This window comes from Populus trichocarpa, chromosome 5, assembly GCF_000002775.5.
Source record: "Populus trichocarpa isolate Nisqually-1 chromosome 5, P.trichocarpa_v4.1, whole genome shotgun sequence".
NCBI classification, from domain to species: domain Eukaryota; kingdom Viridiplantae; phylum Streptophyta; class Magnoliopsida; order Malpighiales; family Salicaceae; genus Populus; species Populus trichocarpa.
This window is the reverse complement of record NC_037289.2, coordinates 22,506,906-22,524,000: the sequence shown is the minus strand read 5'-3', so window position 1 is coordinate 22,524,000 and position 17,095 is coordinate 22,506,906. Positions and strand designations below refer to the sequence as shown.

Below are 17,095 nucleotides of genomic sequence, written 5' to 3'. Positions count from 1 at the left end.
TAAGGTTAGTGGAGTTTTTCTTTTATCATTGAATTTTTTTTTAAAAAAAAGACAAATACAAAAAAAAAAAAACTCATGACCTACTAAAAAAATAAAAATATCTTCACATAGAATTTCTCTCCTCTACTTATATTTATTTTTAAAAAATAACTAATAAATAAAATACTGCGAATTACTCCCTTACATAAAAAGTATATATATATATATATATATATATATATATATATATATATATATATATATATATAAAACTTTTTCGGTGCATGCATGATTACATATACGAGACAGCAGGCAGGAGACAGGTAACATATGAATTAGCTACGAGTCACTATCCGGAGATGAACCTTTCCAATTCCAAATTGTGGATTGCAACGTGCGTAATCAATTGTAATTAAACTTATATATATTATGACACACTCAAAAATAAATCAATTAGTAACCATCGATCACCATATGAAAAGGAAAATCTTTTTCGAAGATCATTCAATTGTCAAACTTAGTGACATGATTCTTTTGATTTAGAAACGCTAGCTGTAATTGTTCGTAGTTGTGCTTACGTTATCAAAAAGAGCTTATTGGATTTTACTTTAAGCATTTCCTATTACTAAGTAATGGTGCTAATAAGCATTTAGTGACATGATCCTTTTGATTTAGTTCCGGTTTGGTTTTGCGTTTAATCAGGTTTCTGAAAGTTTTTAGTTTATTTTTAATTTTTAATTAATATTTTTAAATTATTTTGATTTGTTAATATTAAGATTATATTATTTTAATATATTTTTAAATAAAAAAACAACATTTACCGCAATCCAAACCAAGAATTCACACTAGTTTTGGACTCGTGGCCTTGCAATTCAGCGATATTGAGCTGTGGAGTACCCCACTTGAATGCTTATAATAATTTGAAAAAATAATCTATGTCAACAAAGTGTTTAGAAAAATTAATTAAATACTATCACGTTCGCTTACGAGCTGATCAGGGATTTGTTTAATTTTATTATTTTTTATCGTGTGTTAATGAATTCTCTAATCCAACCATATAGAGTTAGTAAATCAAAACCAGCACAGAAAAATCTAAAAATAATGCAAAAGTCATGGGGCTTCAAGTTGAGCTCCCGATAATCATTTTAGGCTGACTTCAATGCGTGCTGGAGTCCAAGTCAAAGCGTAAGACGACCATAACTCGGTGCATGATGATACCATCGATGACTACAGGTTATACCAGTGATGATCTTCTGATTGGAAAGGGCAGGCGGTGTGAATGCAAGCTACAAAATTTCCTCATTCTCTCCGGCAGATCAACAATGCTGTCTTTGATAAGTTTACGAAAATGATAGTTTGACCCATATCATAACAATAGGTGGTGCTTGATGTCAATGATTTCCGAAAGCAGGACCCAGTTCCATTAATCATCAAGTTATGTGCCTGCCTGTATAATAGCATCAAGTCAACTAAACAACCTCCTCTCGATTGCCCACCTCATCTCTTTGGCAAGAAATTAGAGGCTAAAAGTCTTCATTCAAAGAAGGCTTGTTTCCTGGTCGAACACCAAGCGATGAACCATGTTAATGTTGTCAAGTATGCTTTATATGTGGTGGAAAGATCTCCCTCACTGAGATTTGTATATCCCCAATTACCAAGACAGGGGAGGAATTATCACGCTAGTCTGGGAGGGGCTTTCTTTCAATCGGGGATTTGGAGGGCCTAGTTGAATAAAGAGCCCGATTTGGAGGGCTACAATGACTCTTTCGGAGCTTGTCATGCATCTGTACCCTTTCTCTTCATAAGAAAAGGGATAAATCTTGATTTGGATATGGATTCTCCTTGATCTGCCAGACCTCTTGCAACGAAAAGGTAAATTAAGATGCGGATATTAGTCCTCGAGACGAGCATAGTCGTGGATATGCTAAAGTGGCAAAATGATGGATATCAATCGTGAAAGTAAGCCTACCTTTCTGGTATTCCTCAATGATCAAAGTATCTCATTATGTTATAAGTTGTACAAGTATTATTGGTTAATAGTTCCTTGGCAATCAAGTTCCATTTACAAAGAATCTTGCTGATTCTACACCGGCTGCTGCACATATAGTATTACTGTTCCTAATCTTTCCAGCTTAGTGTTTCAATATAAAAGGGCTGCTGCTACGTCTAATCGCACTTGAAACTTGGCCTTCCAGCAGAAGGTACAGGATATATTGGCTGGAAGAATATGCCTGCATTGTTTTCAATTATTGTATCATTAAACTCCGCATCACTTCAGCAAATAATACATTTCCTGTTTCGGTCGTTCAAGTCCACCAACATTTTATGATTCTTTGAATATAACTGGAGTTCGACATGACTTCAATCCTTTAATCTGAGCTTTACTCGGTCCTTTTTGAGAAAGAGGGAGGTAGGTTAGCTAGAAAAAAGGAAACCAGTGAAAAGGACAAAAAAATAATTGTTGCCTCCCTAAACAAATACAAATGTTATGTAAAAAGGCAAGAACCACCTTTAATCGCTGCCTACTCGATTTGAATTTCAACCAGCGGGTCAAACTATCTTGAAGGGTTGAAATACTACCCAAAACTATAAAATGCTACCATGAAAACCGGCTTCCTGTTCCATCAAGAAAACGATCAGTATGCCACCCTTTGGCTTGCAGCTCAGATAAAAATGGATCAAATACGCTATTCATCTTCTCATAAGCATCTTGCAAGGTGACAGAAGTAGACTCATGAGAAGACTTCTTCATGCTCGAAGCATATGCAGCCACCAGCCATGCCCTTAATGCATCTTCACCACTAGCATTTTGCTCCAATACCAAATCAGTCCATTTATTCCCAGGACTTAGAATAAACTTCTCCCCGGGAAATATTTCTTTCAATTCACGAAGTTTTGAAGGCCTCACCGCCCTGTGCAAAGCCTGCCCAACTTTTACATTGCCAGCATCTTCTATAAGTCGGCCTGGAAATAAGAGATCTTCATGGTACCTAAGATCAGCAGGGCTTGATATTTTCCCTGTCTGAGTTGGATGACAGTTGACGAAATTAGGCAAGTGGAAATAAAAAAGTAAGTCGTGCTGAAGTGTGAAACAAACCTTGACAAAATCAGCCACAACCATTGCCGTCCTCTGTGGATTCAATGTATTAACAGGGGTAGCTCGCATTTCTTCAATAACACAACAAACATGTACGATAGAAAGAAGAGGCCCAGCAACAAACTGCAAGAAATATTAGAAAATAGAAGCTAAGAGTCACTTAGACAACATAAACTGCTAAATCAGCCCTTTACAAAATATATCCCCCATGAGTCACTTAGACAACATAAACTACTAAATCAGAACATTATAAAACATATTCCCCATAAATTGCAGAGGTTCACTTTTGTATATTGAATAAAACAAGCAAAGAATTGAGCAAGTCTAGTGGCAGAAGTGTATATATATATATAAAAATACACTATTTAATCAGCACGAGTTTCAGTTTGTTTTGTTAACTTAAACATGTCAGTGGTTGATTCAAAACTGGCTTAAGAGATACCACATTCCACTTGAGGTCGTGGCCTCAAATAGACCACACCACAGCAAAGCACGGAGTCTGCTGGTCACAGTTTTGAGCCTGTTAACCAAGAAGATGAATATGGCACAGGGATCCCAAAACACAGCTTTAGTGTTGGGTCATAATAGTGATCTCCTAAACATCAGCAACCTTTGGAAATGGCTACTTGCACTCACTTTCGAGAACATATGCATAATGCAAAAAGACATATCAAGTACTTGTATCAGACAGCAATGATAAACAGTGTACCTTCCCTTGCATTGATGAACAGACAGTGGATGCTAACTGAATTCCTACTCCTAGTCCAAGAACATTGAAAAGTGTTGAGATGGCCTCCCCTTTTGCAAATAGGTCACTTAGATTGCCTTCTTTGGCAAATGAAGAATATATTGGCAACCTTGTTGCCCTTGCTGCAACCACTGCCATCCCCTATCAAATCCAAGGAAGTGGAAGCAAACTAAACATATTGGTCTATGCCAAAATGTAGGACAGTAAAGATAGAGAAGAAGACAAAACCCAACAACACCCATAATGAGCTACGTTAATATTTTTATGCAGATTTAAGTGGTTGTTAGCCTAAAATATACCTTTGCAAAATTGCCAAGCCCTGCCACCTCAAGAAAAAGATGTGGACATAAAGGAGAGAGAACTTCTAAGCCAGTGCCCAAATCATAAAGCACATCAGCTGCAACACAGAAAACCCATCCTAGTTAGACACTTGACGAAAATAAAGTATGACCCCAACCAACTCCTATCCACATTCATGAAGTGAGAAGAGTCCATAAATACAAAAGGAAAAACTCAGGTTCTTGACCCAAGAAAACAAACCTAGGATTCTCCAACGTTTGGGCTCTGAGTCCATTCTAGCACCCAAATTGCTACATATGAGCTTTCCTGCGTGCTGCATCCCATCCTTCAGTATCTGCTCATCAACAAAATTCAATGAAGAACTAAAGAGTAAAGCAACCAGGACAAAGAATCTATCAATCGTTTCACCAGTGCAACTTACCCAACTCACTGCAGTTGCTTGTGCAGGTGTAGGTCGCAAGCCAGCAGCAAATAGTAGCGACTGCAAAGCAGTAAGAATATAAAGAAAAGACCCCCAAATTATAGCCCTAGTTCCATAGGATTAAAAAACATAAAAAAAACTATGGAATCATGCTAGCTAATTAGAATACATGTTCACCTTGCATAAATAAATGTTAACAACGTTAGTAAAAGAACACAAACAAAATATCCATTTCAGACAATCAACAAAGATAGAGGGGCATCAGCATTGCATAGTATCTCTAGCCATCAGGGACAAGAAACTAAATTAAACTAAGACAAAGAAATTGAAGTCTGAGTGTAATAGTTCAGAATAGGCCCAGAAAAAGACCTGAGTAGATAGCACAGATAATGCAGCACTAGAAAAGTGTTGCAGCGCACGAAATTGAGTGTATCTAAGATATCCCTCATTCACACTGCAAAAAACGAAACACCAAAACACACACATATAACAATAAAGCTTCCCAGCAGTGTATATTCAGTTGCCAAGTTTGCACTGCCAACAAGGAAAAGGCAAAGTACCAACTAACCTGTACGGATATCCTGATGGAAAAAACTTGTTCAAGAAAGATTCAACCACTCTACGATAAACTGGTCTTGCATCATCAACTACCTTCATCTGTTGTTTGCATACAAATATCACTGACTGAACTCAAATTCCCCAAGCTGCGAACTTTATTTTGAATTGGCTTCTTTTAACAAAATCAAAGAAACCCACAATTTAATTTTGTAGACATTGCTCACAGTTACGCAGACTAGATTATTTTTCACAAGTGAAACAATCACGCACACCAAGTGTTCGTAAAAATTTATAAGAGAGAGAGGGGATCAGGATTAGAAAATTCCAAGAAGAAAACAAGAAAGACTCACAGAGAGTTGACCGTCGGGTTCAAACTGGAAGTGACGAGAGACAGAATCAGAGGTTTCGATCCAGTAGACTGGAATTTCTGGTGTTTTGTCAGGCTCCTTCTTCTGCATCTTAATCTTGTCCTGTGTTTTTTTTTTAAAATAAATAAATAAGTAGAGAAACAGAACCAAAAAAAAAAACGCTAAAAGAGAAGCTGCTGTAGTTGTTGTTTAAGGAGTCGTTTTTTGAAAACATAAATGGAGATTACCAGCAAGTTCATGGTTGTGTGACACACAAAGAGATAAGATACGCGCCGCTCTTGTCGGGGCTGCCCTTCGAGGCTGGAGGGAGCTCAATTCTATGAAACAAAACTAATAGGGAAAATTACTAATTAATTAAATAAAACGCAAACAGAAAACACCGACGTCGTTTTTTCTTCAATTTAAAGAAGAGCTGCTAATAGTGGCCTCCTCTCCCTCTACAATAAATAAGAAATTTAAGTTTGGTAATTACTATATATTCAGTTGAAGTGGTTGGATTTTAAATTTATTTTTTAAAAATTATTAATTTAAATTTTATAAATTTTAAGGATATTAAAAATTTACATGGTCGTTAATTTTAAGGCTTGTGCACTTAGTAAAAATACATACAAGCTGATCTAGACACCTATATTAATAAAAAAAAATTAAGTTTTGCATTCCTAGAAAATTATCCTAGCTTTGATGAAATAATAATTACAATTGAATTTAAGGTAAGCCTAATGATACAATAATCTCTATGATAAGGTGTGCGTGATTGTACAAAACAATTTCTAATTTGATATATTTTAGTTTTAAATCTGATTATATTTTAAGGATAATTGGATGAGTGAATATTTAGCAGTCATGGAGTAATAAAGAAGAGGGGCAAACCCGTTATTTTTCAAAACATTCTTACATGTTGATTATGGAGGACGGTAATGGAATCGACGTGGCAGGTTCGATATTACAGGTATGGGATTCGACCATGATTTTGAAATGGGCATGGAACAAGTAAGAGAAATTATTGGTTAACTTGTTGGGCTTCCGATAGCCCGTTTAAAATCCATACGGTATTAAAAAAAAATTAATATTGTTATTAAATCTGAAAACATAATTATTTTTAAAAAAAATTATATTAAAATATCTCTTGTTTATTTTATCTAGCGCAATATTTTTAATTTGAATCATTATTTATGTTTTAAAAAATGTTTTATAATTGTTAAATAAAATTAACAAACAATCTCAAAAACTAGTGTTTTTATATTTTGTGTAATTGAAATCTAAAAAAATTATAAATATAATAAAATTATGTTTAAAATCAATGTAAAGATTAAAACCAACTTTAATCAAATAATTTATTATTAGTATTATTATTTTCAGATAAGATACATAATAATTTGGAAAATAAATTATTTAAATTAAAACTAAAATTTAAAGTAATATTTAAGAAACATGTAAAAAATAAAAAATAAATAAATCTGATAAATTTTTCTTGGACTTTTCTTTTTTTTAAAAAAAAAAACCTTTTTTATTTTTGAGAGAAGAATGTGACAAATAACATGTCGTTATCACAATTAAGAAAACTCTTACACCCCACGTGTAACCACAAGGTTGTTCCACTCGTAAGCCAACTCAACCATGACAAAAAATTGTTATTTATCGACTTGAATAATATATTAACATGTTTTTTTATATATATAAATAATAAAACGTAATTATCAAACTAAATCTCAACTATACAATTATGAATCCTATAATTTCTTCGACCGTTATTAAACTTGACCGAACCTAGCAAGTCAACCCAAAACACAACTAGCTTGTCTCCTTACCAAAACCAAGTATCCAAGAAAAGTCAATTTAAAATTGTCTCGATTTAATTAATACTGTTATTAGTTTTTATCTTTATATATTTTTTAAATGATATTTTTTTTACTTAAAAAAAATTATCAACAGATGCCAACCGGCCTCATTTGTAACCCAAACTTTGTGTCAAGTTAATTGAGCCGGGTCTAATAACTATTTTCAGCTTCATAAATACAGGTCATAAAAAGACTATTGGAAGCCAGGTACTATAATTTTATCATTAACATATTAATTTATCATTACAGTTAAAATCTTTACAAATTAATATCTTTAAAACCATGAAAATTATTAATTAATTAAAATGTTATTTAGACATTAAATTTAAATTTAGATTGAACAAAAATATTATTTAATCGATATTATTAATTTATTAAGGTTATTTGTACATTGAAAAGTGTTTTTTTCCCCGCCAAGACGCCAAGATAGCAGTTATTAAATAACTCATGTAATGGGTTTGTTTGCTTGAACAGTTGAACGTACCGTAACTCAAGACGAATAAGAAGAATATACACAAAGAATTCAGCTCTAGGATCTACACCACGTAACAATGCATTACAGTACAAGTAGGTTTGCTTGCTTGAACGGTAACTCACAACAGAAGTGATGAATATACCACGGGGATTTCTGCTCTAAGACCTAGAACATGCAACGGCCAACTAGCATACCATCTTATGCAGCCAATTTCACAAGGTCAAATCTGCATCATCATCATAATCAAAATCTGGATCAGCTGAAGGCCTGATCCTTTTAGAATCTCTCGATGCACCTCTTCCCTTCTTTGGCTTTCCTCTGAAAAATAAATCAGGTAAGTTATATATTATTACATTCTAAATTCTCACTGTCATCATTTAACCTTAACTGGTCATCTCAATCATGCATAAGGCATCCGAATATAGTTATAACGTGAGGTTCAGACTGATCTAAATCAAAGTACTCACTGTCCGTTTGCGTATATGCCTCCACCCTTGGATCGACCTACTCCAAATTCTGATCTCCCATCTACAATAAACAGAGAGATTTGAAAGAATTTGATAAAACAAAACAGAAAAACAAAGTTTTGCAACTTTATATGGCTCACCATCTCGTCCAGCTGCTTGTTCTTCAGCCTGGAAAAACATCACGTGCAAGGGAAATACGAGTAACATATTAGAGCAAATTTCTAACTGACCAAAATTTGGGATGAAGAAAACAAAATCGAAAGTTGTTTGATATGCGAGAGGGTCAACATAATGAAAAGTTGCAAGCCTATATACTCCAGTACTAACTGATGATGCTTATCACCAGAACAGGTGGCATCTTAAAAACCAGATTCATATGCCATAGACAGGATTGTGTAAAAGCAAAATAACCTTCAAAACAACAAGCAGCTTTCAGACTACATGGTCCCATTACTATTTAATCATGACTAATGAACAAAACAGGAGTAGTTGTATTTTCTGAAGCAAGTTTTCCATACACCAGAAGTACGCTTAAAGCAGAATAGAATTCCTTGCCATACAATCTCCAAGGATAGCAATTACAAGCAAACATGGATTGAATTCCAAGTGGCTGCTTAGTCTTTTAATCCATGGTTTTGAAAACTCAAAACCCAGCACAACCTAGCAACAAACCCAGCAGTCCTTTTCCAGTTATTAACGAGTTTAGGTACTGACAGACAATTTTTTTTTTGTTTTGTGCTTTAGTCTGAAGTTTTTTATAAAAAAGCCATGAGTAAGAAGAGAACTCAATGTGAGGTGAAAAGCACCACGCACATGTTTCAGTTTTCTCATCACCCTAATTATATATGTTTTACATGCAACATGAGTAATTTCAAGGCATTGCATACACTTTCAGCACAAAATGATATAAGTGAAACACTGGATCTTTCAAGAGAGCAATGCCTAAGAAGTTAGAAATAGCCCTCAAGCAAATAGGTTCATTATAAATAGCTTTGAGTGTTTTATTTTTCTTGCTTTCTTTTTATGTTGTAAACACATACATAGAGCATTACCCTGCACACTCTAAACTGACATGAAAACAAAGGAAGAAAAATATTATTAAAAGAAGGAAAAGAAAACACAGGAAGTGCTGCCATTACTGAGCATTTAAGACTTATAGTACATACAGCTGGTGAGGTAACTGAAGACAACGAGAAGAGCCTATCTTCAGACTGGAACTTCCTAGACCGTTTTAAGCTGCAATTATAAGCTTGGAGTTAATTAAAGAAAATGTCTGGCAATCCACCTGAATCCAAATCCCAAATGTGTAGGCATATATAGACTTAGCAAGCAAACATCAAGCTATCTGTGTGTTACTGTGTTTTTTTTTCCCACTTTTATTTTCATGACTATTACTGTATAGAAGGCTCTAGGCAATGTAAAGCATACATTCTCCTCCTTCAACTGTATTTAAGATTTTTTTCAGCCTGGAATTGGTTTATATGTCAAAGCTTCTCTGTAGCACATAACCAACCTCTCAAGAAAAAACTGCTACATAATCTATACCTTGGTTCTATTGCTTTCAGTAACTTTAAGATAGATCATTTTGCTTTCTGAGCACTTGTTTACTAAAACTAAGATGTGAATATTTGCAAGTGTCCACCCTCTGTGTCCTTTTTTTTGTGCCATCAGTAATTGTAGTAACAAGAATTTTCATGACCTATTTATGTAGCCAAGATAACATGCGAAGTTCTGCAAATAACTAGTATCTATTTATACAGCAAAGAAAAGAAAAAACTTCATATATCAGATTATGAACTTCACAAATAGAGACAAGAGATAGAAAAACTATTCATATCAAATCAGAAGAAATACAGGAAAATCATAAAATCCACGCCATACAGTGCAGTGTTCTTAGATGAAGATAGAAACCCTTCGAAACCTTTCAATACATTGCCGCACTGGCCTGGATCTTGCAAATAGCTTGTCTCCAGATCATAAACCTGAATCAAAGCAGTCATTAAGCTCCTGCAGAACAAGCAAAAAAATAGAGATGGGACAGGAGAGAACATAATGCCTTGTTATAATTAAACAAATAAATGATATAAAACTACTTTAAATTCCCATTTCTTTCCAATATAAAAAAGAGCTTCTCAAACAAAACAAACTCTAATATGAATACCAATTAGTTTCACATGAACAACTCAAGCTTAAATGAAGAACCCAGATAAAATTGTAGGAAAATATTTCAACTCGTTGCTTAAAGAGTCAAAACTTTAGGCGAAGTTACAGGACCCATTTTTGATAAAAATCCCAATTCACTGTGACTAATAAGACTCCAAACCCTAAAAACCCAGAAAGAAAAAACAGCATAGGCAGCATCCATGTTAATACTATTATTCAAATCAATCGTAAAATTAAGGAATAAAGCACCTGTCTTTCGATAACACGAAGCTCCTCGTGCAGCTTGGCTCTTTTGTTTAAGAGATTGGCAAGCATTGCAGCTGGATTTGAAGACCCTCTATGCCCTAATTACATGCAAGAAAATAAAATAAAAACATCAACTTTATAAAACAAGAAAAAAGAAAAATATCAGCTTTAAAGAAACTCAAAAACCGATTTAAGAAAGAATAGCCGTTAATTCAACAGCCTACCTTCAGGATCCATCTTTTCGCGCGAAAATTGTGAACAATTTGTGATCAAAATTTGTAGGTTTTGAAAACCCTTACCCCCAAATTGGACGGACAGATTTTTTCTTTACTTTTTTTTTTCTTTTTAATTGCAAAAAACAATAACGTTAGCATCAGCGCATTTAAGTTAATGGGCCCATATTTTGTACCGAATATATTGGGCTTAATATCGGGCTTGGCTTTGTAGAAAATATAAATAAATTAATAATAATAAATAATGTATAAAAAGAAAAGGCTTAGGAGGACGCGGCGAGCAGATAACGTTGATAAATATGTTGATCTAAATGACGCCTCCTCGAAAATCAGATCAAGAGAAATTACAATTACAAAACACTCTAATTTCTTACAATTTTTTTTTAATTTTACTGTAGCTCCACCGACTCTCTTTTTTTTTCTATTTTCAATTTGTTGTTTTTTTAATAGCAACTTTTAATTCCCAAATTAATAATTAATTTGTCACAACTCTTCAAGGATAGACAAATTTAAAGGACAATACACGGATAAATATATCCCAAATCTAAAATTTAGGGGAAAAGTTTATTTTAGTACTCCTATCTTCATTTTTCTTTAATTCCTTAAATTGTTTGTGAATTTGAATTTTATCCAAAATTTATTATTTTTTAATTTTTTAATCTATGAGTTCAAGAAGGAAAAAGTAATTCATTGAGAAGAGAAAACATTATCGGTTGATACCGATTTCAACCATTAAAATAGATAATTTTAGTATCAACGAGTTATATTCAATATAGAGAGTTTGATGGTGATTATTTAAACTTAATATTGCATGGAAAAGCAAATCAAAGTTGAGAAAGAAAATTTTTACTCAGTTTAATTTGGTTTTTTGAATTTTTTAGGTTGATGAATTGATTTTTTAATGTTACAAGAGTTTTTATTAGGTATTTATAGATAAAAATAGATTTTTAGAGAAAAAATAAAATAAAACGCCTTGATTTTCCTGTCACCATAGTATTCATCTACTTGTATTTTTCCAAAAAACAAGTAGATTTGCTTAAATACAAATTGTGATTAAATGCATACAAGTATTCACATGTTTAATGGGTTAACAAGAAAAATTCAAAATTTTCTAGATTTTGCCGGCCTCCAAGCTCGAATCTTGTTTTCTTCATTGTTCAATATTTTTTTTTTCGTAAACTTATTTTTTTCATATATTTTTTGTAAAATTTTTTTCTTTTTCGATCGAATTTTTTTCTTGAATTTTTTTTAATTTTTTTATTATAATATAATTAAATAAAAAATAATTTTAAAAAAATTAGTAAACCTAGTTGAATCCATGACCTAAATCATAAGTTTAGCGGGTCAAGCCGTAAAACCCCATCAATCCAAAATATTTTCATCCCAATACTCTTTTTTTAAATCATCTTGAGTTTTTTTTTTTGAAGCATTTGATTTATTTTAAATTGGACTTCATAATATTCTTTGGTTTGGTTTCTATAAAATTAACTTATTTTAATTTTTTTTTAAGATTATCATGATCTCACAATCGAGATCATGAGTTTACTACGTTGATTCATATCGATTTAATATGTTATTGTTTTAAATATAATATTTTTTTAATTCAATCTATGTTTTTATCGGAGATCAAAATTATCTTTGGATTTACATGTTTGGATTTTTTTTTGTCTTTTGACTTTTTTTTTGCATTTAATTTTTTTTTTTGGTTCGAATGACAACGTAGTACAAAGAAGTAACTTAGAATATTTGAAGTATAAGTGAATGCTCATATAGAATGCAGAGAAGTGAGCCCCTTGGATAATAACATATTTATTAATGAGTTGATTTAGGAAAAGTTTTATTTTAAATTAATTTTAAAAAATAAATCCTAGTTGATTCAAATCATGTTTTTAATAATTAAATTAATTCAATTAAACTCGGTTCATAATATTTTAATAAAAATAATTAACTCCAATAAAACTTGGTTGATTCAATCATGTTTTTAATAATTAGATTGATTTAATTAAACTCGGTACATGTTATTTAATAAAAATAATGAACTCAAGTTAATATAATAATCTAAACCTAATTCTAGATCAATTACGAGATTGAATTTAATAAATATAGATAATCCATATAAGATTGGCCAGAAACATAATCTCCTCTACTCGATTTTAACTCTTAGTTTGTTTTTGTAAATGTCTCAAGATGTAAGAAACCTGAAGAGATATAAATAAAAATATAAAATAAATTGTTTTTTAAAATAATTTTTAAATGAATTTCTTTACTTTAATGAAAGGACACACAGAAGAAAGAAAAGAAAAGGGAAACCGCAGCCACACCTGCAGACGGTGGACACCTTAGCTATCCGGTAACAACATCCATGTCCTTTTTTTTTTGTTTAACTTTCTGCACGAGGAAGAGTAGAAAAGCCCATACGCGCCTCTCCTCGCATTTCAGAATCTTTCACACCCTTCATAAATCTCTTTCCCTTTCACTCTTCTTACATCACACCCAAAAAAGAGAGAGCAACAGAAGACATATTCTTTTGTCTTGAAAGCACTGAATTTCCTTTTTCTGTATTTCTTTTAACTTCTCTATAACTTGGCCACTACCTTCCTTTTTTTGTTCTTTATAGATTTCTTAGAATTGAAGCGGCTGTGCTGTTTGTTGCTCTCCTTCATTTACCTTATAACTCAGCTACAATTCTCTCAACTCTTTATAAGCTGCCATGAATTTCAGAGGTGCAAGTCGGGTAAGCCCCATCTCTGTCTCTGTTTATTTCTACAAGGGCTTGTTTTCTTTTGTTAAAATGAGATTGTTTTGACTGTTTGTGTTGATGCATGCATGGTTTTTCTTCTCTTGTTAACCAACGATGTTGTCCGGCAAAATTTGTCCCCTTTTTTCTATTTTGTTAGTAAAAGATTTGATCTTTTGGGGTAAAGAAGAGGAAACTCGTTGTTGTTTGAACCCATTTGTGATTAATCTTAAAAGAACGGATTTTTTTATACTTAGAAATTGCGTTTTAATTTGACAGCAAGTTATTGATGTGATTAATTCACTGTAAATTTCCAGGCCAATGCATCATCCGGCATGGGGGTTGCTGATCACAGCAAAAATACATTTATTGAACTTCAGAGGAAGAAGGCACACCGATATGTGATCTTCAAAATTGAAGAGAAGAAGATGGAAGTTGTGGTCGAGAAGACCGGGGAGCCAGCTGAGAGCTATGAAGATTTCGCTGCATCTTTGCCTGACAATGATTGTCGATATGCTGTTTATGACTTCGATTTCGTGACTTCTGAGAATTGTCAAAAGAGCAAAATCTTCTTCATTGCATGGTGAGTTTCTGCCTTTGATTTCATTAATTTCGATTTGATTGGTTGGATTAGAAAATTATTTGAGACATGATAGATTTACACGATTCTTTATACACGTGTTATGTTTTGATGAATCCCTCGAAAGATAACTTGCTATGGTATTTGGATGTCTTCTGTGTTGATCGTGGACTAGTTGTAATCATAAAATTGCCAAGTCTGATGGCATGCTATATATGGGACTTGATTTCTTTTCTTGTTGAAAGATATGACAAACGATTATGTGTGTCTATCCCTGCACATGATAAACTCTTCAAGAGGTATTGTCCCATTGAACCCACACAATGAGTTTTATCCTTTTAAAAAACGTTTCTTGAGGAGAGATGCCTTTTGTGCTTGTAAGTAACTAAAACTCTTGCTTTACAGCCAATATGAGATTGATGGAATCATAGCACATTTGGATCATCTTGTGTTTCAATATAGGCACTACTGGACTAGCATATGCAACTTCCTCGGCCCTTTCTCCATGTGCAAATATTTGCACATAAATAGCTGAATTATAGGCATCCATTCTTGCAATATAACACAAGGAAAGTTTTCTTGCCTTCATATGTCTAGCCTCCACAGTTTCTTGTTATACTGAAAAGGCTTGGAGCTGTTAGGGTGATGATTATGATAATATTTGCATAATGCCGCTAAGGTAGCCACAAAAATTGCACTCTGTTTTTCTGCGATTTGTCCACAATAACAATCGCTAATGGTCATATACACACATATACGTACAAATGTTATGTTTGTACATGTACTTGTAAACCTACTAGTAAATAAATCAATCTAGATAAGATGTTTGGACATCTCCTTTTGGTGTTTATGATAACCAGGGAATAAATTTTTAGCTTCAGATGTTACTATAAGTCTGCTTTAAGTTGTGTTCTGTAGTCTACCCTTTCAAGTTAAACCTGGTATTTTGATGTCTATCTAGTACGATGATGAGCTCATTAGGTAACTGAGGAGGTTCGGCCCTCAGAGATATCTTCGTCTGTCTGAGAGCATGAATTGATATTCAATACAATTTGATTACACTAAGTCTGTACTCTAGGCTGCGCCTTTTTTTTTTCCCCTTTAGTTCTGTCTTGTATCATTTTACTTATAGTAGCCTTATATCCTTGAAGTAAGTATAGAATTTGTAATTTGGATTTTGGACTTTCGAGTCATGAATTTGCATTTTCTCGCTGCCTGTGTTGTTATGCCAAAGAAATGTTCTGCCACAGCTTTATGCCAAAGACTGACAAACCCATACCATGAAAATAATTTGATGGCCTATTCATTCTGTTTATTCCCCTGCCAACTTTTATACCTTGTCTTATGGGAAAGAGCACTGATTATTGATTCCAGCTGCAATTTTTCACGCCTCTTAAGAACTTTTGCGTGTTTCCATCCACTCAGCAGAAAAATTGATTTCTTCTTTCATTTATTCAATGTATGACCATTTGATCAGGTCTCCTTCAACCTCTCGAATCCGTGCTAAGGTGCTCTATGCCACATCTAAAGAGAGATTTAGAAGGGAACTGAATGGTATCCACTATGATATTCAGGCTACTGACCCTACAGAGATGGATCTTGAAGTGATTAGAGACCGTGCAAATTAAAGAGTCTATACCATTAATGGTTTCTTCTGAGGAAAACAAGTTTGTCAAGCTCTTGCCAACTTGCGAATTAATGCCTCCTTGTTCCATTAATCTACGTACAGGATCCTTATGTGAACAAGATAAACTGCATGTTACTTAAATAACTAGCATTGCGGAAGTGTGATAAGCAGCTCTGTGCTATTATATTGGAAATTCCTGCTAAATTCAGCTTCCTCAATGTCCTCTTGTTTCCCTAAATTCCTGCTAAATTCAGCTTCTGCACTGGAAGCTGTAGCAGATAAACATCAGCAAATCGAATTTCATTTACATATGTACTCCAATGAACTAACGAATCAAATACAAAAATAAATGAGAGGGGTTTTTTTTCCAGACCACATTTACTGCTCCTGCTCTTCAATTCTCACGGGACATCGTCTCTAGAGATTTCCCCTTCGATTCTGGCACCAAGGAAGTAAACAGCAGACCTAAGAGGTTAATAAAACCTAGTACAATAAGCGAATTGCGCACCCAATACCAGCAGGGTATCCAGCACATGCCTTGGCTTCGTCCGGATTCTGAGCCAAATATAAGAAACCAAATGCACCAGCTATATCCCCAAGCTTACCTGATGCTGCTGATATACGGTGGCATGCAGACCTCAACCTTGCTGGGAAAATGTCGGCTGTCACAAATAATGTGGTGGCATTGGGTCCAAAATTTGCTAAGCAGAAGGTCGTTGAGTGCATCATCACGAATCCAATTTGGGTTTCCTTGTGAGTCCAGTGGTAGTAAGGGATGGCCAAAGCAAATATAAACACTGTCATGAAGAAGAAGACCAACAAGTGGATGGCAAATCTTCCCAATCTGTCAATCAAAGCCACTGGGACCAGTAGCCTAGGACAGTACTCCATAGAGCAATAAGTGTTCGTGCTCTTGCAATTCTATAAACCTCTTGAATTTCATTAATAGTTTTTGCGGGAGGAATCCATTCAATTGCGCTAAAGAAATCCTTTTGGGAAAGATTGTGGTTGAAGAATGCAACCCTGTAAGCGAAACTCGTGGGCATCGAAGAAACTCTGACGAGAACAAACCAAAACATTTGGCTGGTTGCTTATTATGACACGTGAAAAGCCTGGTAGACATATCCATGGACAAGAATGACAGGTTCAAGTTTAAGAAGAGCCTTGGTCATACCAAACAACTTGTTTTACGGCATAAATTTTGATCTGAGCCATGGATTGTGTTCAAATTATATGTCATTAAAGTTGATAATTAAAC

General features: G+C 33.8%; 3 protein-coding genes and 1 pseudogene across 11 annotated transcripts; 1 reads left to right on the top strand and 3 right to left on the bottom strand.

The window, feature by feature from the left end:
* Positions 1 to 2,252: 2,252 nt before the first annotated feature.
* On the bottom strand, positions 2,253 to 5,865 carry LOC7476915 (protein root UVB sensitive 2, chloroplastic). Of its 3 annotated transcripts, XR_002981989.2 has the most exons (11): positions 5,699 to 5,865; positions 5,454 to 5,573; positions 5,114 to 5,202; positions 4,915 to 4,999; positions 4,546 to 4,605; positions 4,365 to 4,458; positions 4,124 to 4,221; positions 3,786 to 3,965; positions 3,077 to 3,199; positions 2,489 to 3,001; positions 2,253 to 2,370 (listed from the first exon to the last, which is right to left on the bottom strand). XR_002981989.2 is itself a non-coding variant. In XM_024601934.2 (10 exons), exons 1-10 carry the CDS (start codon positions 5,708 to 5,710, stop codon positions 2,576 to 2,578), a joined length of 1,287 nt encoding a protein of 428 aa, XP_024457702.2. In that variant the 5' UTR covers positions 5,711 to 5,865; the 3' UTR covers positions 2,253 to 2,575. The 3 variants fall into 3 exon arrangements, 2 of the variants coding, with proteins under 2 accessions (XP_024457702.2, XP_024457703.2); XM_024601934.2 differs by having other exon boundaries at positions 2,253 to 3,001; XM_024601935.2 differs by lacking the exon at positions 5,699 to 5,865 and having other exon boundaries at positions 2,253 to 3,001; positions 5,114 to 5,275.
* A 1,864-nt stretch (positions 5,866 to 7,729) lies between these two features.
* On the bottom strand, positions 7,730 to 11,045 carry LOC18099670 (uncharacterized). 7 transcript variants are annotated; one of them, XM_024600980.2, is made up of 7 exons: positions 10,885 to 11,045; positions 10,664 to 10,758; positions 10,133 to 10,233; positions 9,418 to 9,487; positions 8,392 to 8,419; positions 8,252 to 8,312; positions 7,730 to 8,102 (listed from the first exon to the last, which is right to left on the bottom strand). In XM_024600980.2, exons 1-7 carry the CDS (start codon positions 10,895 to 10,897, stop codon positions 7,997 to 7,999), a joined length of 474 nt encoding a protein of 157 aa, XP_024456748.1. In that variant the 5' UTR covers positions 10,898 to 11,045; the 3' UTR covers positions 7,730 to 7,996. The 7 variants fall into 7 exon arrangements, 5 of the variants coding, with proteins under 5 accessions (XP_024456748.1, XP_006383701.1, XP_024456749.1 ...); XR_008059315.1 differs by having other exon boundaries at positions 8,173 to 8,419; XM_006383639.3 differs by having other exon boundaries at positions 8,252 to 8,419.
* A 2,138-nt stretch (positions 11,046 to 13,183) lies between these two features.
* Positions 13,184 to 16,055, top strand: LOC7476914 (actin-depolymerizing factor). The gene is made up of 4 exons (XM_002307605.4): positions 13,184 to 13,243; positions 13,511 to 13,627; positions 13,948 to 14,213; positions 15,688 to 16,055. The coding sequence occupies exons 2-4, from the start codon at positions 13,604 to 13,606 to the stop codon at positions 15,836 to 15,838; spliced, it is 441 nt and encodes a 146-aa protein (XP_002307641.2). The 5' UTR covers positions 13,184 to 13,243; positions 13,511 to 13,603; the 3' UTR covers positions 15,839 to 16,055.
* Positions 15,997 to 17,090, bottom strand: LOC7476913 (inorganic phosphate transporter 1-4-like; annotated as a pseudogene).
* Positions 17,091 to 17,095: the final 5 nt, after the last annotated feature.